Here is a 26,418-nt window from a genome sequence, read left to right on the forward strand (position 1 = left end):
TCTTTTCCGGTGTTTAAGACTTTTATTTTGAAGCCCACCGACCGGACCGGAAGTATTGTTGTGATTATAGGTACTTTTTGGGTACCAGAAAAGTCACGTGAAACACTGCAGACCACTGAATAGAGACGCGTCTCTAGGATTTCATAATCATTATGTTTGCAGCAGGCACAAGTGCAATAAACAAAGGATACAGTCACTGTGTATTCTGCCTCATTTATTGATTAAACAAAACCGACATCAACACAATTTGCCACCGAGCGGAGAGTTTAGTCTCGCAAAAAGATCGCTGACTTGTTAAGGCTTGTTGTTAGGTTAGGTGCTAATGTTGTGCTAGCGTTTTAGCATGGCTATCGTACATAGCGTGATCAATATAACTCGCTATTGATTGTTTGTATGAGTAACGTTAATGCTAGTAGAATAGACACAACGTGAGGTAATCACCATCCATTTTAAACCGGTTATTACCTAATGCTAACGTTAGCAAATAGACGCGACTGGTAACGTTACAGCTTGTTAGCCTAATGCTCGTTAACGTTAGCATAGACAGCCTAGCTAACGTTAACGCTTGTAGAATAGACACAATGAGAGGTAACGTTAGCGTTAGCAGAATAGACACAACGAGGGTCTCGTTAATGTTGTTATTGATTGATTGAAAACTGTGTTTACTCTGTTTGTATGAGTAACGTTAATGCTAGTAGAATAGACACAAGACTCCTGTGCTGTGCTCTGTAGTAAAGCCAGCGGCCCGCCTCCCAACACGGACAGTGACTGACAAGGGGCACTGGGTCCGCCTCATTAAAACAAACGCGCAAATAGCAATTAATCGCGCCCGTCAAAATCATTGCATTCATTTTAATTATCGCGGCAATTAATCGATTTATTGCTTATCGCGGCAGGCCTAGTCATAGATGCAAAGAAACCTCGTCTTACACAAGGTGCAATGCCTGTGAACTGCCACTAGGGGAAGATCGAGTAACCGTGAGTGAAAGAGTGAGTGAGTGACATTGCCAATAGACGTGCATCATTCAAATCATCAACATAGAAGACAGTCAGAGTGGGAGGGTGTTGAAGTCAGAGGTTCTAGGTAGGATTGTTAGTAACTGTCTAACTGCATATATAACTGTTTCCACTAGGAACTGTCTAACTGCATATATAACTGTTTCCACTAGAGGGCGCTCTAGGCGGAGCCACTCAGGAACACCACCAGGTGGCGAGTATAAATAGAGATGTCTCCTCCCATTCTTTCTCTCCCCCCACCTACCTCTCACGAGAAGGACTCATGTGTTACTGCTCTGCCATGTGAAATAAATAAACCACGCCAGTTAAGGCTCAAGATAGAAACGATGCCTCTTGACCACATTATTGTCGCCCTATAGCCTGATTCTGTTAACAGAGGGCCTGGGCGTTTCAACAGAATGAGGCCCCAACATGTCACATCAAAACTCTCACCCTGGGTTGATATTGTTATTTTGACATAGTGACTCCTGAAATCCTGACTTCCAAAAGGTAACAGTGGGTCTCATTCCCCAATATTTTCTAAAGAGTTCTCTTGGAAGACTTATCTTGGAACCGACTGAGACAGAATCAATGACAAGTTCACTCTGAGTCCTCAACACGCTGGTAATATGTCTTAAGTGTCTCAAACGTTCGCACCTGAGATATCTGCGTTGGGGAATGGCACCATGTCTCAACCACGAACACGCGTTCCCGTTCAGGACATTTGCATACAAAACAACTCCTCCAGAGCTCCTTATAAGGCAACTAATGATGCAGCCGTGGGAAGCATGCACAGTACTGTATAGCCTACGCGCGTAATTAATGAACGCAGTATAGGCTTATTATTCCATTAATGACTTGTTTCATTAGGATTTAGCAGATACTATATATATGCTCTGCCCTACGTACAGTATAAGTACAGACTGTACTTATACTGTACGTAGGGCAGAGCATATATATCAGGGCTGTACGCTAAGCTTTTTCACTAGGGGCACACTTGCCCCTAAATGAGAAATTTAGGGGCAAAGAATATTTTTTAGGGGCACATTTTTAAATAACTATTTTACCATTATAGTAGGGCTGGGCGATATGGCCTCTAAATGATATCGCGATATTTTGACATTTCCTCTAAAGCACTTAAAAATGCTTGATTGAACCCTTTGATGCATACAGTCACGCCAATATGATGATTATAATAAGTCCCTGCAACATATGTTTGCATTATTAAACCATGAAGATGCTTTAAAAAATAATTTAATGAAAATGTACTAAGAGTAGTCTACTGACACACTAATAAAAAAAATTATTTACATCTAAGACAATTTATATAAAAACTCTTGGGTGCCTTTTACACAGTACTGTGTTTTCTATCCACTTTAGCCAAACACACACACACATATATACATATATATATATATATATATATATATATATATATATATATATATATATATATATATACACACACTACTGTGAGAAAATAATAATCACACAGACTTAATGATTTTAGAATATTTCAGATAATGAAATTAAATGTTTATATCATCAACTATCCAGTTAGTATTTATACTGTGTGTAACATTTGGCTACTTTAAATCATTGAATGTAGAGAGAGAGAGAGAGAGAGAGAGAGAGAGAGAGAGCCCCCCTTCGGGTTTTGATCGTCTAAGCTGCCGTAGGTGATGACGTCACACTCGAATGTAAACAGGAAGAGATGGAGACACACGGAGATGGGAATTGAATGATATACAGAAACGAATAACCAATAAATATGAAGTTATGTTTAAACTTCTGTTGTCAAGCGTTGTCAATATAACCCACCCCCTTTCCTCACGAATGGAACTAGTCTTGTGGAGTCCGCTTTGACCGTTTTCCAGGGTTAGCAGAGATCGCTAGTTAGCTTAGCATAATCCTAATGGAGACCTTGGTTAGAAGCTACCGTTAGCTCATTGCTCGTGTCAATTAAATTGCATGTTATTAAAGGTCCGCGCTGGTCTGTCTAATGAAATTACAACCGCAACATTATATTGCACTGTACAGCCCTGGTTGTAGGCTAATGTTTTACTACAATTTGTATGGATTAATTTAGGAGTGAAATGCGAATGAAGGGTTGAAATCACCACTCGCAAGCTTGCCCCCAGATATTATTTTAAACTCGCACGGACCAAATTAGGGGGCAATTTGCGATCATATCATCGCAGTGTACAGGCCTGTATATAGTATCTACTAAATCCTAATGAAACAAGTAATTTGAATAATATAAGCCTATATACTGTTCATTCATTAGACACGTAGGCTATACTGGCGCACACAAGACTTATGGAATATTAATGCAGTCTATTTCCACACGATTAGCTTTAGTTCTTATTTATTTATCCACTGTCATTTCAGTGTTGGTGTATAGGCTATATAGTGTATTTCAATATAAGTTTAATTGATTAATGATATATTCGAAGGAATGCAGGTTTATAGCTATATCAAACAAAGGTCTGTCCCATTGTATACCAATCAATGGGATATATTGTATGTTGACCTGCATTCTTTCAAATGTATATAATTAATCATTAACACTTTCTATGCCACGAGGTGGCGCCAGAGTTAGCGCTTCAATGCCACCATCCACTTTAATGTTATCGTTAATATCGCCTAATCTATGTTTTAAATTATGGCTATGTGTCTAATCTGCCCGTCGCTTATCAAAGAATCCTTTTCCAGTCAGTGCTGTCAAGGCAGATTGGTTTTTTATCGCTTCATTTCCGTTTGAGAGCATTTTGAAAAGCACCCGTTTTGAGGTAAAAAACAGTCCATTCTGGGGCATTCTATGAAAATCGTCTTTTACTGGAATATTCCAGAACGTTGATATTTGTCGGCCTATTTATGAATCGTTTTCAAATAAACGCTAGATGATCAATATTATACATACACGCACGCCCATTAGAGGCGCGCGCTGATAATCGCCGTGTTCATTTCCTCTTGCATTTTTTCAGTAAAACCTATAGAGCCCATTTCACAAAACAGCCTATATCTTCATCAAAATGAGTCTGATTATCCTAACACTGATAACATAGATTCCTTACCTGACATCAGATGGTATCCAACTGGTATATTCCAATTCCTGAGCACCATTCGAAAAAATCGATAAGTGTATAGATCCACCGTGTGTACAGTGCAGTACATGATTCCGCAGGGCTCAGAGCCCCCTGAATGAACCCTGGTACTCCGGCTGCATGGGTGGACTGGAAAATGTGGAGTACAGGATTTTTTCCCCCATCCATTTACATTGAGTCCATTCCAAAATCCCTTATGTCATCTGGGAGACGATAGGGGGCGCTTTTTTCTGAGAAATCTCGTGAGTGGCTTTCAACAAGATATTAATAATTCCGAGAATACTCGTGAGTGGCAGTGAAAGTGTTAAAACAGATATGTAACAAATAAGAAATACAAATTCCACAGAAGGCATTAAATTATTATTATTTTCAATCATTTCACAATAATTGCATAATTGTGTTTGAATATCTGAGTAATTAAAGTAATTATACATTTGTCCAAAATAGCTGGTTCAGATATGGTTAATCCAGCTGCCCTGTGATCAGATAAATCCATATTGTTTATTTTTCCAACATCAAATGCGTAATTTCTTATCATACAAATATTGTCATATTTATTTTAATTATGATTAAGTAATTAATTCCAAGGAGGCCTGTAGCGTTGACATGAAGGAATCACTATGAGAACACTATGAGTCTGTCAAGTTAATAAAATGTTCAATTAGTCAATCAATCATAAGTGTGCTCCTCAGCACTCTTAAATCTGCTCTCAACCACGCTCAAATCTGATCTCAGGAAAATTTGGGGAATCGCGCTACCAGCCCTAATATGTCTTAAATGGGCAGAAATCTGCCTAAGAGGACATTTTTGGTTGTAAATCCGTTCGGGAATGAGACCCAATGACACTATATGGTTGATGTATGTTCTTCCCTTTAAAAGAACACGCCAACATTATGGGAAATGTGCTTGCTTACCTTCTTCTCCAGAGTCAGACAAGAAGATATATACCAATTTCCTCTCTGTGCATTCAATAAAAAGCTACAGTATCCAACTTCAAGCTAGCCTAGCTTAGCACAAATTAATGGAAGCAGATGGCCTAGCTGTTGGCCAAAAACACCTCTCTCAGTGCATTAAGCTAGGCTAGTGGTCCGTATCCGCTTCCATTCATTTGTGCTAAGCTAGGCTGGCTTGCAGCTTTCTACTGAACACACAGAGAGGAAATTGGTATCTTCTTGTCCAATTCTGGAGCAGACGGTAAGTGCATTTCCGATCATGTTGGCGTGTTCCTTTAATATCAAAGAAAAATGGCAATAGGAAATGCGTTAACTTATGATATACATACTTGTGCATTTGTCTTGTCCTTTTGTCTCAACTTTAAATCTCTCTCTCTCTCTCTCTCTCTCTCTCTCTCTCTCTCTCTCTCTCTCTCTCTCTCTCTCTCTCTCTCTCTCTCTCTCTCTCTAAGCCCCAGAGGCTTCTCAGTCAGGCCACTTTAATCAAGGGTAACGTAGAGAGTTTACACCACATAGACTGTAGAAATTCACATAATGATCAGATAGGTTCCAACAACAGCATCAACAGAAATATTCCTTCAGTCTGATTTAAGGGCTTAAGGGAGCAAAACTAACCTCCCTCTCTGCCCCTCGACTTGCCCCAATCACTCTGCCCCCCCCCCCCCAACCTTTATCTATTCAACCTGCCCCCTCTACCATGCCCTTTCTCTCTTCATCTCTGACTCTTTCACTCTGTCCATATCTCCCCTATTCTCTCTCTGACTCTCTCTCTGTATGTCTCTACCCCTATTCTGTGTGTGTGTCTCTCTCTCTCTCTCTCTCTCTCTCTCTCTCTCTCTCTCTCTCTCTCTCTCTCTCTCTCTTTCTGACTCTCTCTCCTTGACTCTCTCTCTTCTTGACTCTCCCCTCCCTCCCGCGCCCTCCCCCTCTTCTCCTGTGTCCTCCAGGTGCACCCCGGATCAGGGCCATGCGTGACATCACGGCGGTGGCGGGGCGGAACACCTACATCACGTGCCGCGTCATTGGCTACCCGTACTACTCCATCAAGTGGCTGAAGGACGGCATGCAGCTGCCCGACAACCACCGGCAGGTGGTGTTTGAGAACGGCACCCTCAGGCTGACCGACGTCCAGAAGGGCGCCGACGAGGGCACCTACCTGTGCAGCGTTCTGATCCAGCCGCAGGTGTCAATCAACCAGACCGTCCACGTCACCGTCAAAGGTAAAGGGGGGGTGAGAGAGAGAGAGAGAGGCAGGGAGAGGGAGAAAGAAAGGGAGAGAGAGAAAGAGAGAGAGGGAGGGGGAGAGGGAAAGAGAGAGGGAGAGAGAGAGGGAGAAAGAGAGGGAGAGAGAGAGGGAGGGAGAGGGAGAGAGAGAAAGATAAAGGGAGAGAGAGAGGGAGAGAGAGAGAGGGAGAAAGAGAGGGAGAGAGAGAGAGGGAGGGAGAGAGAGAAAGAGAGGGGAGAGAGAAAGAGAGGGAGAGAGAAAGAGAGGGAGGGGGAGAGAGGGAGAGAGATAGAGAGAAAGAGAGGGAGAGAGAGAAAGATAGAGGGAGGGAGAGAGGGAGAGAGAGAAAGAGAGAGAGAAAGAGAGGGAGAGGGAGGGTCGCTACAGTTTTATGATATCCTTCTTGGTTTGTATATTTACTTTATTTTTCTAAATTTCATTTCCTTTTCAGTTTAGTTTCAGTTTGTGATTCACTATAGTCCTTCTGTAGTATTCCTGTGCTTTTACCATATAAATACTTTGTATATAGTTATTTATATAGTGATTCACTATTTCTATAGCCATTTGAGCATATGTTTTTCCATGTGTAGTTTAAGTGGAGGTGTGTAGTTTTAGTGGTGGTGTGTAGTTTTAGTGGAGGTGTGTAGTTTTAGTGCTGGTGTTTAGTTTAGTGCTGTTGTGTAGTTTTAGTACTGGTGTGTAGTTTTAGTGCTGGTGTGTAGTTTTAGTACTGGTGTGTAGTTTTAGTGTTGTGTGTAGTTTTAGTACTGGTGTGTAGTTTTAGTACTGGTGTGTAGTTTTAGTGTCGTGTGTAGTTTTAGTGCTGGTGTATAGTTTTAGTGTCATGTGTAGTTTTAGTGTCGTGTGTAGTTTTAGTACTGGTGTGTAGTTTTAGTGTCGTGTGTAGTTTTAGTACTGGTGTGTAGTTTTAGTGTTGTGTGTAGTTTTAGTACTGGTGTGTAGTTTTAGTGTCGTGTGTAGTTTTAGTACTGGTGTGTAGTTTTAGTGTCATGTGTAGTTTTAGTTTTAGTGTCGTGTGTAGTTTTAGTGTCGTGTGTAGTTTTAGTTTTAGTGTCGTGTGTAGTTTTAGTACTGGTGTGTAGTTTAAGTTTTAGTGTTGTGTGTAGTTTTAGTACTGGTGTGTAGTTTTAGTGTCGTGTGTAGTTTTAGTGTGTAGTTTTAGTGCTGGTGTGTAGTTTTAGTGCTGGTGTGTAGTTTTAGTGCTGGTGTGTAGTTTTTTTTTTTTTTTTTTTTTTTTTTTTTATAAGCGTTTATCGCTTTTCTGGTCAAGCATGACCGACAGAAACAGGTTGAAACGGGATGTAGAGCAGGGGAAGACATTCTGATAAATGACGGCGGGTCCGGGAGTCGAACTCGTGTCCACCAGATCCGTGACGAGCACGGTTTTCCCCGACGCAGAAATAGCGCCGAGATATGCGGTGAGCTACTGGAGCTCCCCTCTGGTGTGTAGTTTTAGTGCTGGTGTGTAGTTTTAGTGCAGTGAAAACCCCTTCCTGCTCCGATGGCGCAACAAATGATTGACCTTGAAGATGATGATAGATGGTGATAGATGGTGATAGATGATGATAGATGGTGATAGATGGATGGTGATAGATAGTGATAGATAGATAGATAGATAGATAGATAGATAGATAGATAGATAGATAGATAGATAGATAGATAGATAGATAGATAGATAGATAGATAGATAGATAGATAGATAGTGATAGATAGATAGATAGATGGTGATAAATGGTGATAGATGATGATAGATGGTGATAGATGGATGGTGATAGATTGTGATAGATGGTGATAGATGGTGATAGATAGATAGATAGATAGATAGATAGATAGATAGATAGATAGATAGATAGATAGATAGATAGATAGATAGATAGATAGATAGATAGATAGATAGATAGATAGATAGATAGATATATAGATAGATAGATGGTGATAAATGGTGATAGATAGATAGATAGATAGATAGATAGATAGATAGATAGATAGATAGATAGATAGATAGATAGATAGATAGATAGATAGATAGATAGATAGATAGATAGATAGATAGATAGATAGATAGATAGATAGATAGATAGATAGATAGATAGATAGATAGATAGATAGATAGATAGATAGATAGATAGATAGATAGATAGATAGATAGTGATAGATAGATAGATAGATAGATAGATGGTGATAAATGGTGATAGATGATGATGGATGGTGATAGATGGTGATAGATGGTGATAGATAGATAGATAGATAGATAGATAGATAGATAGATAGATAGATAGATAGATAGATAGATAGATAGATAGATAGATAGATAGATAGATAGATAGATAGATAGATAGATAGATAGATAGATAGATAGATACAATTAATGAATTACTGCTTGCAGCTATGTATATATATTTATAAATTGTAACATTCATCAAGGCTCCCTGCTGTCTATTCTGCTCATAATCCTTCACAATAAGGACCATTGACCTTTTTATTCTTAGAATTGTATGTGCCCTTTAGAAGTCACTTGCATCACACACCATTTTATTATTTGAGCAAAAAATAACAGTGCTTAATATCTTTTTTTGAACAAATGTTTTTTATTTTCCCTTTTTTTTAACATGAAACAAGACAAACTGTACAGTAACAGTAATAATCAACGATAAATCACAGGACATTAACAGAAATAATAATAACAATAATGACAGTCCAGTAATTAAATCAGAATGAGAGTAGATTAAAAGACATAAAAATAATAAATACAATACATGGGCTCTTGCTTGCTCTCCCCCCCCCCCTCAGGACCCCCACTTGGACTATACATCCACTACTTCATTCAGCATTAGAAAATTCCAAATTTATATCCGTTCCTTTATCTTATCCACCACAGCTATCCATACTGCTATGCTGGCTTCATTAACACCTCAAATTCGTGCAGTGGATATCTCTAGATAAATCACATCGAGATAGGTGAGAACCCATGCCTTCCGGCACATTTTATCCGGTTGAATCCAGCGTGACGCAGGATTATTGCGTTATTGGCAGCCGTAAGACCCGCCAAAATTAGTCTCTTTACATGTACAGAGGTCAATAATTGAGAAACATCATTCAACAATAATACAGAAGGCAGTGTCGGTATGGTCAGAGACAAAAATTCTGATAATTGAGTGGTGATATTTTCCCAGAAAGTCTTGACAGGAGGGCATTCCCAATACATATGCATATATGTACCAATAGCATCGTTTGAACACAAGGAGCATCGAGAGTCCGGTCTGAGACCCATTAGGTGCAATCGTCTAGAGGTCAGGTAAGTCCTATGAATAAAGTTAAGATTAATCTGTTGGTGATCTGGGTTGCGTGATGATAGCCGAACATTTTCCCAGACTGCATCCCAATCAAAATCTACTTCCAGGTTTGGGATATCCTTCCTCCAGACCGAGTCTAGGGGAAGGACCTTATATGAGGACGTAAGTAAGTGGCGATAAAAGTCAGACGAAGCCTCTCGACGTCTCCTTGTCATAAAATAATTTGTGAAATCTGTGGTGCTCAAGTGGAATATCTAATGGAACTCTGTGAGCCTTCAAAGCTGCTCTTATTTGTAGATAGAAGAGATAAGTGGAACTGGTGAGGTCAAATTTGTTGAATATGTCGATAACTGCGAAGACCATGGTCATCGAAGATATCCCCCAATGTGTGTATGCCTACACGGACCCACGGAGGTATTAAGCCAAGTCATGGCGCAACGTATATGACATGCATAAAAGTCATAGATCATTTAAACAGCTAGCATTTATCTCCCCAGCCTTAGTGGACGTACAATGGTTATACAAAATAAAACCGACCAAACCCCCCTTATATCAGATGTAGCGAAACATTTAAATAAAGTATCTAGGCGATATCCAGCGTCGCATAATTAACCTATTTATAAAAACAAATGTATCGAAATTATATGACGCCGCTTGGCGTTTAAGCCATAACGAAGTGCTAACTGCACAAAAACAGTATACTGTAGCCTAGAACGTGGCGTCCTCTTGGGTCTTCAAGAAGGTTGGTCTACAAGATACACTACACGACTAAGGTACCCATGTACATGTCAAAATACTTCCCAAAGGTCAGTGAATACCACAACCACTACACCAGAGGAAGCTCAACAAATCATGTTAAACCCAGATTCAACTCAAACAAGGGACTAAACACGTTTCGCAATTATGCCACATCAATGTGGAACGCCCTACCCAAAGCTGTAAAGGAATGTGAATCCCTACCCACATTCAAAACCGCTCTTAAAGAATTCATTGTTTACAACTGGACACGGACGCGTTAAACTAACCTAAAGTTAGTTGTTCACCAACAATCTACAGACACAAACAAACACAGAACCGGACTGTTATATTAAAATAATTGATTTCTGTTTAAACAATGATGCATGTAGTTACTGTGTGTTGTTGTAGCCACCGGTTAATTCGCGATTTTTTATTGGTTTGTCATGACAAACCAATTACATAATCCAACATATGTGTAAAGGCACAACATATTCCAGTTAAGGGTATATTTTTTTAATGATTCGTTACGGCGTAATCAATACTTCCATTTGTATAAATTGCCTTAAGCGGAGCCTGGCTGAGGAGCGCGTCGCGGCTCATGCACATGCGCGCGCTCTGCCAATCAGAGCGCAAAACGGCAACGCGGAACTGGAACAGCGTTGTAGAAGGCATTCACGCCTTCGGGACAGTAATCTTCATAGATTTGGACTGGGTTCCCTCTGTATACCAGTTTACCCCTCCTCTTCCGTGCCTCTCGAACAATTATTTCTTTTATTCCAATTTGACGTAAGCTAGCAATAACTACTCTAGGCCTGGAGTTATTTGCAGCTTTGGCCCCGACTCTGTAACACTGATCCAATTCGGGTGTTGTAGGGAGGATCCCCACCCCCAGAATATCAACCAGTACCTTTGCAAACAAGACATTGGGTTGGTCGCAATTCACGGACTCATCCAGTCCTATTATGCGAATATTAGGTCGACGGATACGGTATTCAACGTCGGTTAGCTTAGCCATTAGCTTATCGTTGATTCCTTCTAGAGCCCCACATCTAGCATCTATCACTTCCACCTTGTCAGCACAAGTACTCAAGTCGGTTTCCATATCGTTTAGACCAGTGGTTCCCAAAGTCGGGGTCGCGACCCAAAGGTGGGCCGCGAGCAGCCACGGGAGGGCCGCGAGATGATTTATAAATAAAAATAAAAAATCCAAATTTTTTTTTGTCAGGCCACTGAACTTAGAAGCAGGCCAGGACAGTGTTTCTAGTTGTATTCTAAAATTCTATTCTATTGTATTCTAAAATGTGACTATATGGTTTTATATTAACTTAATAAATAAACAAAAACGAAAAATCTACTTATTTCAACGAACATTTCAAACTAAATAACAGATTATGCACATAAAACGCTGAAAACAACCGAAGCAACAATAGTATTTTAATGAGGCTATTATTATTATCATTATTATTTTGCAACAAGTTAGCCCTCTCATAAATAGCACATATAAATGAATAACTAACTTGAACTAACTTAATAGGATTGAAGTGATATTTGGCTTAAAAAATCGGTCACCTGGGGAGCTACCGTAGCTCACCGCATATCTCGGCGCTATTTCTGCGTCGGGGAAAACCGTGCTCGTCACGGATCTGGGGGACACGAGTTCGATTCCCGGACCAGCCGTCATTTCTCAGAATGTCTTCCCCTGCTCTACATCCCATTTCAACCTGTTTCTGTCGGTCATGCTTGACCAGAAAAGCGATAAACGCTAAAAAATTAAGTAAAAAGAAAAAGAAAAAAAAATGGTTGATAGATAGATAGATAGATAGATAGATAGATAGATAGATAGATGGTGATAGATGTTGATAGATGGTGATAGATGGTGATAGATGGTGATAGATGGTGATAGATGAATTGCGGTCCCTCCCATTGTACACAACCACAGTTAAACCATAAAATGCCAGGTAACTTGCTGGCTTCAAACGGTGTTCCAGGACCCTTCCTCCAAGGTGCAGTTTGTTTATTCAGTTATGAGAATAATATATTATACAATCACATTTTTCACATTTAGCTCCCTGAACTACACAGTGCAGTATGCACTGTGTATTTCAGGTAAACAAATGTAAACAAAAGGTAAGAGACAAGAGGAGGGCCATAGGAGAGATACAGTAAACACATGAAGGCTTAAACATGGGCTCCTGTATCGTCGTATCTCTGAAGGCTGCGGCCATGGATGGTTGTGAGGCAGCTGGAGAGGTGTTTAAGCTTGTTTGCGCCTGTGTACATGTGTGTGTGTACGTGTGTGTGTGTGTGTGTGTGTGTGTGTGTGTGTGTGTGTGTGTGTGTGTGTGTGTGTGTGTGTGTGCATGCGCGCGTGCGTGTGTGAGAGAGAGAGAGAGAGAGTGTGTCTCTGATTTAATTAGATGAATAATAATGAGGCCTAGATTAAATCCCCCAGATGTCTCAGCTGTGGTACCCCACCCACTGCCCCCCTTCCCACCACCACCTCTATTACTATGGCAACGGAATGACTTCCTGCTGCCAGTTGGACTCCTACCAGAGAAAGGGAGGGGTGGGCAGAGTAGAGGGAAACACTGGCCAATAGGCTTCTCTGTGACCTTCTCTCTCTCCCACTCTCTCTCTCTCTCTCTCTCTCTCTCTCTCTCTCTCTCTCTCTCTCTCTCTCTCTCTCTCTCTCTCTCTCTCTCTCTCTCTCTCTCTCTCTCCCCCTCTCTCTCTCTCTCTCCACCCCCCCCCCTCTCTCTCTCCCTCTGTCTCTCTCTCTCAGCGGTGCTCCAGATGGCACCTCACTAACCCTGTTCCACACCATCTCCCTCTCACTATATTCATCCAAAGGAAAGAGTCCCGAACCGTTAGCGTTAGCTGTAACGCTGCTGGAATGCACTGGAGACTTTTTTGAGGGTTTGTCTCCATCGTGTTTCCTGTAAACTCTCCGGTTGCTAATCAACCTTTCAAAATCCACACCAGCAACTGTGGTACACAAGCTAAATCATGATGATACAACAGTCCCAGCCAGGTCTGGCCAGGTTGTGAAAGGTGTCTGTCTCAGCCGGGGTCCAGCCAGGTTTGTCCAGGTTCTAAAGACAATGGAGACACTCACTGTGTGCCAGACAGGCCACAGCACGGCTAAACCCTGGCTGGTGGAGACGAGGCATATGTAGTGTCTGCGAGGAGTGTTGAGCCTGGTCACAATGAATGTTTTCCAGTCTGGGGACTCGTTCGAGGTCGCTGCTTTCACCTCAAAAACAGAAATTCATCTTGTTGCTAACTAACAGATTTGTCTTTTTGACAAAAAGACAAGACAAATTTGAGCGAGTTTTAGCTAAACTATTTGGTTTTGTTTGGGCTCTGTTTTCGTTTGATTAGTAGACTCCACCATCTTTGCTATGCTAGCATAAAGGCCCTCACCTAGTCTAGAAGTACAGGACATAAGGGCTCTCACCTAGTCTAGAAGTACAGGACATAAGGGCTCTCACCTAGTCTAGAAGTACAGGACATAAGGGCTCTCACCTAGTCTAGAAGTACAGGACATAAGGGCTCTCACCTAGTCTAGAAGTACAGGACATAAGGGCTCTCAACTAGTCTAGAAGTACAGGACATAAGGGCTCTCACCTAGTCTAGAAGTACAGGACATAAGGACCCTCACCTAGTCTAGAAGTACAGGACATAAGGGCTCTCACCTAGTCTAGAAGTACAGGACATAAGGGCTCTCACCTAGTCTAGAAGTACAGGACATAAGGGCTCTCACCTAGTCTAGAAGTACAGGACATAAGGACCCTCACCTAGTCTAGAAGTACAGGACATAAGGACCCTCACCTAGTCTAGAAGTACAGGACATAAGGACCCTCACCTAGTCTAGAAGTACAGGACATAAGGACCCTCACCTAGTCTAGAAGTACAGGACATAAGGACCCTCACCTAGTCTAGAAGTACAGGACATAAGGACCCTCACCTAGTCTAGAAGTACAGGACATAAGGACCCTCACCTAGTCTAGAAGTACAGGACATAAGGACCCTCACCTAGTCTAGAAGTACAGGACATAAGGACCCTCACCTAGTCTAGAAGTACAGGACATAAGGACCCTCACCTAGTCTAGAAGTACAGGACATAAGGACCCTCACCTAGTCTAGAAGTACAGGACATAAGGACCCTCACCTAGTCTAGAAGTACAGGACATAAGGACCCTCACCTAGTCTAGAAGTACAGGACATAAGGACCCTCACCTAGTCTAGAAGTACAGGACATAAGGACCCTCACCTAGTCTAGAAGTACAGGACATAAGGACCCTCACCTAGTCTAGAAGTACAGGGCTCATACACTACATGGACAGACAGTCCGAAATCCTTTGCCTTGATCAGGGCACATGCCCGGTCATATTATATGCGAATGCAAGGTATGCACAAAGTCCACAACGGAACCCAGTGGAGTCCGTCCCATCCGGAATAATTATGATTGAGCCTTAAAGGAACACTCCAACATTTTGGGAAATTAGCTTATTTAACATCTTCCCTGGAGTTAGACAAGAAGATACATACCTTTGTCGTCTCTGTGCGTGCATTAGGCATCGGGAACGCCTGCACCGTTAGCCTAGCTTAGCGTCATTCACTGGAAGTAGGTTACACATTTAGCCTAGTTCCCAACAGTCATGAAATACACTCCAAATACAATCGAAATATAACTCTGTAAACATGTTGTGACCGACCTGTGTATTTACCACATGGAGAAATAAAAAATAATTGAATTAGACATTTCCGTTTTCTAAGCAGATATACTCAGAACAATTTTTTGCCGAACCACTGCTGTCTGGGCGCAGTGATTTCACGTCACCAGTGCTACTTTCTACTTTCTAGACTTCTGGTAGATCCTGCTGGACTTCACCCTAATCGATAAATTACTGTTAAATAAATATTTATAAATTTATAAATGACTGTCATGACTGTTGGGAACTAGGCTAAATGTGTAACCTACTTCCAGTGAATGACGCTAAGCTAGGCTAACGGGGCAGGCGTTCCCGATGCCTAATGCACGCACAGAGACGACAAAGGTATGTATCTTCTTGTCTAACTCCAGGGAAGATGTTAAATAAGCTAATTTCCCAAAATGTTGGAGTGTTCCTTTAACCCTATAGCGCTACAGCGATCTCCATCGCCTTCTGTCACTCTGACCTATCTCCTCCTGTAATATAATAATTAGGGCTTCTCGATTATGGCAAAAATCATAATCATGATTATTTTGATTGATATTGAAATCATAATTATTAAACACCATTACTCATTGATTTGAGAACATCATATGACGACGACTGAATTTGTTTTACCTTTCTTCTCGACCAAAGGCTGCCTTTTTGTCATATTCTACAAGTTACCAAAGACGTTTCAAAATAACTGGAGAAACGTGCCGTGGCTCCCTCCTCTCTCTCAACACAAGCTCAAACTAGTATGGGGGGGTGGGGTAGGGGGAGACTAATCGCCCAGCTCTAATAATCTCTTATTCATCTCCTCTCTCTCTCCACCCAGTACCTCCGTTGATCCAGCCCTTCGACATCCCCTCCACCTCGGTGGGGAAGCTCATGTACATCGCCTGCGTGGTGTCGTCCGGGGACATGCCCATACGCATCGCCTGGCACAAGGATGGGCAGCTCATCGTGCCCGGCTCCTCGTCTGGCGTCGCCATAGAGACCAAGGAGTTCATGAGCTCCCTGCAGATCTCCAAGGTGACGCTGAAGCACAACGGGAACTACACCTGCATCGCCAGCAATGCCGCGGCTACCGTCAGCTGGGAGAGACAGCTGATCGTCACTGGTGAGGGAGGGAGGGATTTGTCTTTGCCATATCAATGTGAGGTGTATTTAGGCTACATACATTTTTTAACGGTTTGATCTGTAGAGGGAAAATAAGATTTTTGGAACCTTATCAACCCATTGTAAATCAGAATGGATATATTTTACTGCATTGTTTACAAGAAGAATAAATATTTATATAGTATATACAGCATTATTGTGCATGCTATTATACAGTGTTATATGGTTTATATGCAGGTGTATAAGTAGCTATTTCTTTGTTTACATTTGGTTCATGGATTAGGCCTTTTATAGTGAAACATTGCACATTATGTCAAGCACTTTACCATTTTCTAATACTGTATATATATCAATATTTTCTTTTCATATTTTCCATTCAGAAAATGTTCTTTGCTGATGGTAATTTCTTCTCTTATTTTCTAGTGCCTCCACGTTTCGTGGTTCAACCCAACAATCAGGATGGTATTTACGGCAAGGCTGGGGTCCTGAACTGTTCTGTAGAGGGATACCCGCCTCCAAAGGTCATGTGGAAACATGCCAAAGGTGAACACAACAGCCTGCAACAGTTCAGAGCCAACAAGATGGCAAATTAATTAGGGCTGTCAGTTTATCGCGTTAATTATTTTAATGAATTAAACAGCAAATTATTGCGTTATGAAAATTAACTCAAAATTAATTAAAAAAATATATATATATTTCTTTTCTTTTAATTTTTTTTAATCTCATTCATTCCATAAGAACGTAAAATACACATTTACAGACTTTTTTTTAATATGGTCCATTTGCATGTTCTTGGTATCTGATTCTAGGGACATCTATGGATCTCAGGGAATGTATTCCCAGTGTCAGAAATACTGTGTCTGTTACTAGGCTTGAGTAAATTGTAACCAAATGAGAATATCAATAAATTTTTTTTTATCTTTGACTGTGAATAACACCATGCTAAAATTTACCAGACCGGAAAAATCTAAGCAAATTAATAAATGGAAGATGATTAAACAGAAGGTTTTGTAGTACTGAATTCTGCCATCCGGACACATGCAATTTGAAATATGATTATAGAATATAGAATATCAGGCCTAAAATGGTTATGCGATTAAAATGTGATTAATTAGATTAATTCATTACAAATCCTGTAATTAATTAGATTAATTCTTTAATCGCCTGACAGCACTAAAATTAATATGACTTATAGACAATGAAAACATGTATTCATGAAGGTTTGAGGTGATAACTGTTGGATATAACACCTATCCTAAACTGGTACTGGTCTAAACTGGTCCTGATCTTAGCTGGTCCTAACTGGTACTAGTCTTAACTGGTCTCGATCTTAACTGGTCCTAACTGCTACTAGTCTTAACTGGTACTGATGTTAACTGATACTGATCTTGACTGGTCTTAACTGGCACTAGTCTTAACTGGCACTAGTCTTAACTGATCCTGATCTTAACTGGTCCTAATTGGTACTAGTCTTAACTGGGTCTAACTGGTCCTAATTGGTACTGATCTTAACTGGTCCCAACTGGTCTCAATCTTACTGGTCCTAACCGGTCCTGGTCCTAACTGGTACTGATCTTAACTGGTCCTAATTGGTACTAGGCTTAACGATAGGTTATGTATATAATAGAGCTGGGCCGTTAACGGCGTTAACGTTCTGCGTTAACGCTATACTAGTATTGCGCGATAATATAATTAACGCATGAATCTAAATTTTTTTTTTTTTAACCTTTATTTACCCAGGGTAGGTTCGCTGAGCACATATGCTCTTTTTCAGGAACGCCCTGCTTCACATTCACACAGTTCCATTCACACCTGGGAGCTGCCCAGTACAACCACAGTTGACACCATTGGCCACTGAGCAACTCCACTGGAGCAGTTGATTCAAGCCATGTCACATAGTTCAAGTTTGAAATGATTCTCTGTTTTGCTCCTGAGAGTGCTAGATACTGTACTGTACTGGTAATATTATTTATTTGTGTTAACTTCTGAATAAAACAACTTCAAATAAAACAGTCTGTAATGCATTTTGGAAACGGTAGATGGGCTCATGGTGTAATGGGCCACCTGGCCTGAGAAACATAAGGAGGAAAGAAAAAGTAAGGACTTACTTCTGGTCATTATTTGGGTAGAACACACATTTTGAATGCCTTCGGCAGGTTTTTTTTTCTTCTTTTTTTAGCCATTTTAATCTAGATTAATCTAGATTAAATCCAGGATTGCAGATAGATTAATCTAGATTAAAAAAATGAATCTATGCCCACCTCTAGTATATAACCTAATTATATGAGTACTGGCTGAGCGTCCTGCTCTTCGCCATCGAGATATACCTTATTTCCAGTACCTAGTGTACTCCATCAACGAATAAAAAACAATACACCCAGCACCTGCCAGGCCCCGCCCTAGTGCTACGTACTATATAGCACTAGGCGTGGTCACCACTCGCTCTTCCTCGGAAAAAAACGTTTCCCAAGAAAAGCTTCCCCAAGGGACCTCAGGGCAAGCTAAGAGCAGGATGCTCAGCCAGTACTTATATAACTAGGTTATATACATAACCTATCGTTATATTAGTCGTACTGGCGAATCGCGTCCTGCTCTTCGCCATCGAGATATGGGGACAGAGCAGACGCGAGGACCGACAAATGCACCCCCTGAGGGCCCTAAAGCCCACATCAGGGGGGAGGGGAGTCCCGTCTCCCCCATCCTTCCTAATGAAGAGGGGGCGGCAGTCAACTCTACCCGAGTGCGAACAAGAGGGAACTAGAACCTCTCGAACGCACAGCACAGGCAGAACCACATGTGACACAACACATTGTGGCCCACACCCACACACTCCTGCTACCCCACCAAAGGACGGGAAGCAGGAGAGGTCACAGACCTCAGAACCACCTGGGAAACAGAACCCCCGGTCATGTCCATGAGGTAAAACCTTACGAAGGGACCCGGTGAGGACCATGAAGCCGCAGCACAGATGTTCTCCACGAGGCCCCACCAGTAGAGCGGCAGAGGCCGCCACCCCACGAGTGGATTGCGCCCTGACGCCCCCAGGGGGAGCCAGCCCGGCCAACGTGTAGCAAAGGGCAATGCCCTCGCACAACCAATGGGACAGGCGCTGTTTCGACAGTGCCTTACCAGCACGAGAGCCACCGTAACAGACAAAGAGCTGATCGGTAGCCCTGAGGCCCTGAGTACGGCTGAGGTAAATCCCCAAAGCCCGGACCGGACATGACAGGTGAAGGCCCGCCTCCAACTCACTAGCGTAAGGAGGCAGATGAAACGCCTGAACCATAATATCCCTGGAGCGGAAAGAACTCTCGATATTTTTTGGCACGAAGGCAGGATTAGGCCGCAAAGTGGCACCGCTATCGGAACGAAAAGACAGGCACTCTGGCCGTACCGAGAGAGCACAAAGCTCACCCACGTGTTTAGTGGAGGTGACGGCCAGCAAGAACGCGGTCTTGAACGACAGCTGTTCCAACGGCGCTTGCTCAAGAGGCTCAAACGGGGCCAAGGACAACCGACCGAGGATCAATTGAAGATCCCAGCTCGGAGCCAAAAAGCATTTTACCGGCTTAATGCGTCGAGTGCCAAGCAGGAAACGCCTCACAAGAGGGTGGCTGAACAAAACAACACCCTCAAATCCCACATGATAAGAGGATATAGCTGCTGCATATACCCTCACCGTCGAGGCCGACAGTCTATCAAGGAGAGACTGAAGGTAAATAAGGACAGCATCCAGGGGGCAGGACACCGGGTCCCTGCCCCCCACCTTACACCACTCTTGGAACATATGCCACCTACCCGCGTAAAGCGCGACAGTGGAGGGAGCATGCGCATTCCGGATGGTGTCAACCACAGAAGGGTCCATCCTCTCCAGACTTACCCTCTCACCAGCCAAACCATCAGAGGTTGGCGTATCACCGGGGGCTGAAACAGCGACCCGTGTGCTTGAGAGAGGGCCCTCGCCGACCAAGGAACAGGCCACGGCGGGGCTACCAGTAGCTGGATCAGGACCGGGAACCACACCGCTGTGCCCCGGTCCGGCGCAACCAGGATCACAGTCCTGCGCTCCCTCCGTATCCGCTCCAACAACTGACTCAACAGATGTATAGGGGGAAAGGCGTACAGAAGGCCGGGCGGCCATGGAAACATTGAGAAGGCATCCACCCCCAAGGGGGATGGTCTTCCCGATTGACCGAGAACCACAAGGGGCACTTGTGAGATTGTCTGCTCGCAAACAGATCCACTGAAGCTTCCCCGAAGCGATCCCAGATCTGCCTGACTACGTCTTGGCGCAGTTCCCACTTGCCGGGATGAGGACCGCCCAGAGACATCATATCCGCGCCCACATTCTCCTTGCCAGGGATGTGGAGCGCCGTCAGACTGCGCAGCCTGAGAGCTGCCCATAGCCAGAGTTCGACCGCCGCCCGGTGCAGGCGGGTGGAACGTGTTCCACCCTGCCTGTTGATATACGCCGCTGCCGTCATACTGTCCGTTCTGACCAGAACGTGCTCGCCTACCACCAGGTGGGCGAACCGTCTGAGGACCGCCCTCAATTCCAACACATTGATGTGCAGGGTAGACCGGGCAGCATGGATCGTCCAGCTGCCCCCCACTGCGTTGGTCCGACACGTCCCTCCCCAACCCGTGAGGGAAGCGTCGGTGAAGACTGTGACGTGTGAATGCCTGCTGCCCATGGGGACCCCATTGGTGAGGATACCGGGCCTCCTCCAATGGGCGAGATCCCCCCATATTGACAAAGGAACCATCAACCGCTTCCATTTGTCCCTCACCGAGTCTATTCTCATACTGGAGAACCACCTCTGTATCCTCCTCATGAAGAGGAGGCCAAGAGGGACCACCGCGTGAGCAGATGCCATCATACCGAGCAGGCGCTTCACTTGCAGCGCCGTGACCGTCTTTCCAGGACGGAAACCCCAGAGCGCGTGGATGATAGACACCCTCCGTTGCTCCGAGAGGGTTACAATCATGGGCCTTGACCTCAATGTCAAGCCCAAGTACTCCACCTGTTGACTGGGAAGAGGCGTACTCTTCTTCCAGTTCACAGCAAAACCCAGCTTGGTGAGGAATTCCACCACCAGCCTGGTATGAGACCTGGCGACCTCCTCCGACCGGCTGAGGAGCAGAATGTCGTCGAGATAGAATAGAATTCGTATTCCCTGACGACGTAGAGGCTCGTACGCTACGCCCTGAAACAGGAACCGTAGGAACTTCCTGTGAGGAGGGAAAATCGGGATGTGAAAATACGCATCCTTCAGGTCTATGGAGGTGAACCAGTCTCCCACTCTGACAGCAAGTAGCAGGTGTTTGACGCTCAACATTCTGAATGGTCTCACCACAATCAGACGATTGAACGCGGACAGATCCAGTATAGGTCTGACCCCTCCCGTTTTTTTGGGCACCAGAAAATAACGGGAGTAGATGCCTGACATCTCGTCCTCTCTCGGGACCACGACTACGGCCTGCTTCGCCAACAGAGATTGGATCTCGTCGGCCAGAGCTGTCACTGCTGCTGACCCTGACAATAGGGTCTGCACCAAACCTGAGAACGGAGGGTGGGGTCGTGCGAACTGCAAAACAAGCCCCAGCCTCAACATTCTCTCCATCCACCCCACCAAACGGCATTCTTGTCGCCATATGTGATAATAATCCCAGAGCGCACCCGCCGTCAACTGACGCTGGGCCGCAAGGAACAGCAGATAGGTGGCCCGGTCCCTCCAGCTGTGCGTAGCCTCTGAACCCGCCAAAGCGGACAGGGCGGTCGCACCCAAGGGGGGACCCTGACAGAAAGGGCCGGTTTGATACGGGAGAAGCTGCCATCAAACTGGTTGACACACGCTCCCCCCCTGAACACCCCTCTAGCGCATGCTGAGGAGTTGTTCCGCAGCTAGACATGCAAGGCGTGAGGACCCCATGGGTTCCTACACACCGTAGCCCTGCAGTGATATTGCTACCACCCAAATCACGGGAGTGGGAGGCATCAACGTGATACCCCGCCTGGCGAAGGCGAGGTCGGTGTAACCCGTGCTGAGCATTCATACGAAGAGGCCTCGAGTCCCCCTGCTGTAAATAGTGGCAGCCGTAACACCAGGCTCACCAATCACACAACGTGTGGCGCGGGAGCCACGTGACAGCACAACATTCTCACGGACAGACCCAGGCTCAGCCATCAACTGGGTGTCAGCCCCTGTCCCCATGAGAAGCGAAACGTGGGGCCGCATGCACTTCAAAGAAGGTTCACGGCCCGCAGCCAAAGGAAAACGATCAGAGCCCCTCTTCCGCTGGTGACGGGGAGAGGAGTGATCGGGGAGCGGGCTGTTCGCGGCAGAATGACGACGGCTTGTATCTTCCAAGCCGAGTACATCCAACATGGCCGATCCCTCGGCCGCCAAGGCTGTCGGCCTTGTGGACCCCTGTTGACTCTCCGCCCAGGGTACCACTGGCGGGGGAAACATGGCCGCCTGTCGAGGGCCTTGCCACAGTCGCTGACGAGGCCGTGCTCCAACCTCTGGCTGCATAGTGTGAGGCGGTGTGGGACCTAGATCAACAACCGCCTGCGTCTCCGCAGAACGACCAAAGAGTCCCTCTGTGGAAAAAGGAGCCGTGAGGAGAGAAAACCTTTCTTCTTCCCCAAGAGGAGATTGCTCCAACCAGAAATGCCTATTAACAAGCGTTGATAGCATCCTAATCCTCCCCGCAGTTATAGCTTGCGACTGAGTCAAGATCTCTATAACACCAAAAACATGCAAAATGTTTTCAGCGTCGGCTGGTCCTGTAGCCCCACTACCCGACGCTAATGTGGACAGAAAAACAGTCAGCTGAGCCACAACACTGGCCGCCGCTAAATTCCATCCTGCAGCAGTATAGCTCTCATCAGTCCATACTGCCACCCGCCGGGCCGACTCGCTCTCAAGCGTCGGCTTCCGGGTGGGACACCGTTCAACCCTGCCGGGGCACAGGATCGATGCTACCTGGCTACCTAGCCACGGCACACCCGCCCTGCACCCTGTTGTCAACCCATTCACCCGTAAAAAGGGTAAATAGGACTCAGCAAAACCCCCCACATTAGCTACCGACTGACCTTCATCAATGAACCGGTTAAGAGGAGGGAAAAGCGGCAACATCCCACGGCGGGGAACATTAGAACAGTGACCCAGCATTATAGCATTAGCGTTAGCATTAGTGTTAGCAGCGCGCTCCAGGATCGCTTGGAAATCGTCCACTTCAGGGGAACGTTCACCAAAACATCCCGCCCCTGGCGCCGACACACAACTCGGTTGTGTAACAAAACAACCAGCATTACTAATACTAGCATTAATGCCTGATGACACAGGGCCTACCTGTGTACGAGCCGGCTCGATAGCCAAACCTCGCACGCTGTCCCTCGATCTGCTGCCACAAGACGAGGAAACATCAGGATAGACCCGACGTGTCGTTGGAACATGCCGCGAAGATTCCAGGGGTAAGCAAATCTCCGGTAAGCACTCAATATTACGCAATTTCTCTAAACTTTTCATGACAACTAGTTGCATAGGGTGCACGCATCCGCTATGATGGAAACGAAAATAGAGGAAGAGCGAGTGGTGACCACGCCTAGTGCTATATAGTACGTAGCACTAGGGCGGGGCCTGGCAGGTGCTGGGTGTATTGTTTTTTATTCGTTGATGGAGTACACTAGGTACTGGAGATGAGGTATATCTCGATGGCGAAGAGCAGGACGCGATTCGCCAGTACGACTAATATAACTGGTCCTGATCTTAACTGGTCCTAATTGGTACTAGACTTAACTGGTCCTGATCTTAACTGGTCCTAATTGGTACTAGTCTTAACTGTGCCTAACTGGTCCTAATTGGTACTGATCTTAACTGGTCTTAACTGGCCCTGGTCCCAGTCCTAAACTGATCCACATTGTGTCCTGTCCAGGTGTCGGGAACCCACAGCAGTACCACCCTGTCCCCCTGACTGGACGGATACAGATCATGTCCAACGGCTCCCTGCTGATCCGACACGTCCTGGAGGACGACCGGGGCTACTACCTCTGTCAGGCGTCCAACGGGGTGGGCTCTGACATCAGCAAGAGCATGATCCTCACTGTCAAGAGTAAGTGTCAATCATCCTGTCAATCATCCTGTCTCTAGCTTCAAGATGCTCGCCAACAAAAAACAACCTCTACTGTCTTTAACTATGAGTGAACACAACACTCTAACTTACCATCTTTAGATAATAAAGTACTCAACCTCTACTGTGTTTAACTATGAATGAACACAACACTAAGTTACCATCTTTAGATAATAAAGTACTCAACCTATACTGTGTTTAACTATGAATGAACACAACACTAAGTTACCATATTTTGATAATATAGTACTCAACATCTACTGTCTTTAACTATGAGTGAACACAACACTAACTTACCATCTTTAGATAATAAAGTACTCAACCTCTACTGTGTTTAACTATGAATGAACACAACACTAAGTTACCATATTTTGATAATAAAGTACTCAACATCTACTGTCTTTAACTATGAATCTCAACACAAAACACTAACTTACCATCTTTAGATAACAAAGTACTCAACCTCTACTGTCTTTAACTATGAATCTCAACACAAAACACTAACTTACCATCTTTAGATAACAAAGTACTCAACCTCTACTGTCTTTAACTATGAATCTCAACACAAAACACTAACTTACCATCTTTATATAATAAAGTACTCAACATCTACTGTCTTTAACTATGAATGAACACAACACTAACTTACGATCTTTAGATAATAAAGTACTCAAACTCTACTGTCTTTAGTATGAGTGAACACAAGACTCTAACTTACCATCTTTAGATAATAAAGTACTCAACCTCCACTGTCTTTAACTATGAGTGAACACAACACTCTAACTTACCATCTTTAGATAATAAAGTACTCAAACTCTACTGTCTTTAGTATGAGTGAACACAAGACTCTAACTTACCATCTTTAGATAATAAAGTACTCAACCTCCACTGTCTTTAACTATGAATGAACACAACACTCTAACTTACCATCTTTAGATAATAAAGTACTCAACCTCTACTGTCTTTAATGTTAGGTTATGGCTATAACCAAGTTCTGTTAGTTAGGGGTGACGCTTGGCATCACTACTGCACTCCCTCGCGTACGTGCACGCGCACTGAATAAATTCCACAAATGTACCTTTAATACCAGTATTAGTCTGACCACACCCCTCATCAGCTTACCTTCATAAGCAGGTGTGTGGTCACCTGCTCTCCTCCTACCCAAGCTTTCACCACAAGGTGAGGTCAAGGGCTGCAGCGCCCGTCTGATGCCAAGCGTCACCCCTAACTAACAGAACTTGGTTATAGCCATAACCTAACGTTCTGTTCTGTTAGGGGCTCTGCTTGGCATCACTACTGCACAAAGGGAGGCCAAGCGGAGCCGCTGGCTGACAAATACACCCCGCTGACAGCCCCCACAACCATCAGAACAGGGAGGGCCGAGCCCCCCCCGACCCCCCCTAATGGAGGGCATCCCCCCTATTAGGGGCTTCACGAGAGGGCGACGGACCCGACCGTGCGAAGAGGCACTCAAGCAACCCAACGCACAGGGTGAGCAGACCGTGGCTTGACCCCACGACTACACCCACGCACAACCCGCATGCCACCCGGGAACGAACGCAGGAAACAACCTCGTCACTGCCCCCAGAATCACGGGGTCAAGGGCAAACCCAACCCCGTGGCAAGGCCGTAGCAGCGGAGCGCGAAGGAAGACCCAGACCCACCAAAAGGACTGGACTCCCTGGAATGGGGGCCCGGAGAAGTCCATGATGCCAGCATCAAGACCCCACCAGGTGGGCACCTAGTGACCCCGCCCCCCACATCGCCAGCGCATTCGGACAAAGGCCCCTCAGGCGAGCGGGCCCTGTCCTCCCCAACAGCACACCGCCTGGAACACAGGCCCTGCAACAGGCAGACAGTATGGTCATAACACACAAAAGTTAACCAAGGAAGCAGGCAGCCCACCGGGGAAAAAAGACCAGGCAACAGGCTGTCAACCCAAGCCTGGAAACTGCGGACGAGGCAGGCGCCAGAAAGGACAGCTGAAAAACAGCCGCCCCGGCGGAAGGGGCGTAAACTGGCGTTGTCGCATAACCAAGCCTTTAAACAGCATGTCAGAAGCGGGATCCGTAGACCACTCAACCTCTGACAGCTGCTCACAGAAAAAGCCCATACGATCGGCAGACGTCATGA

General features: G+C 44.6%; 1 protein-coding gene across 1 annotated transcript in view; it reads left to right on the forward strand.

The window, feature by feature from the left end:
• LOC311233477 (cell adhesion molecule DSCAML1-like) overlaps nt 1–26,418 on the forward strand; it is a gene marked incomplete at its 3' end in the record, with an annotated part of 149,196 nt that overhangs the window by 75,364 nt on the left and 47,414 nt on the right. Inside the window, 4 exon segments of the mRNA XM_084320445.1 lie at nt 6,004–6,276; nt 15,866–16,150; nt 16,573–16,692; nt 24,091–24,267. Of these exon segments, the coding sequence (XP_084176571.1) occupies nt 6,004–6,276; nt 15,866–16,150; nt 16,573–16,692; nt 24,091–24,267 (855 nt within the window).

The sequence above is a fragment of the Notolepis coatsorum genome (assembly GCF_963971535.1).
Source record: "Notolepis coatsorum genome assembly, chromosome: 8".
NCBI classification, from domain to species: domain Eukaryota; kingdom Metazoa; phylum Chordata; class Actinopteri; order Aulopiformes; family Paralepididae; genus Notolepis; species Notolepis coatsorum.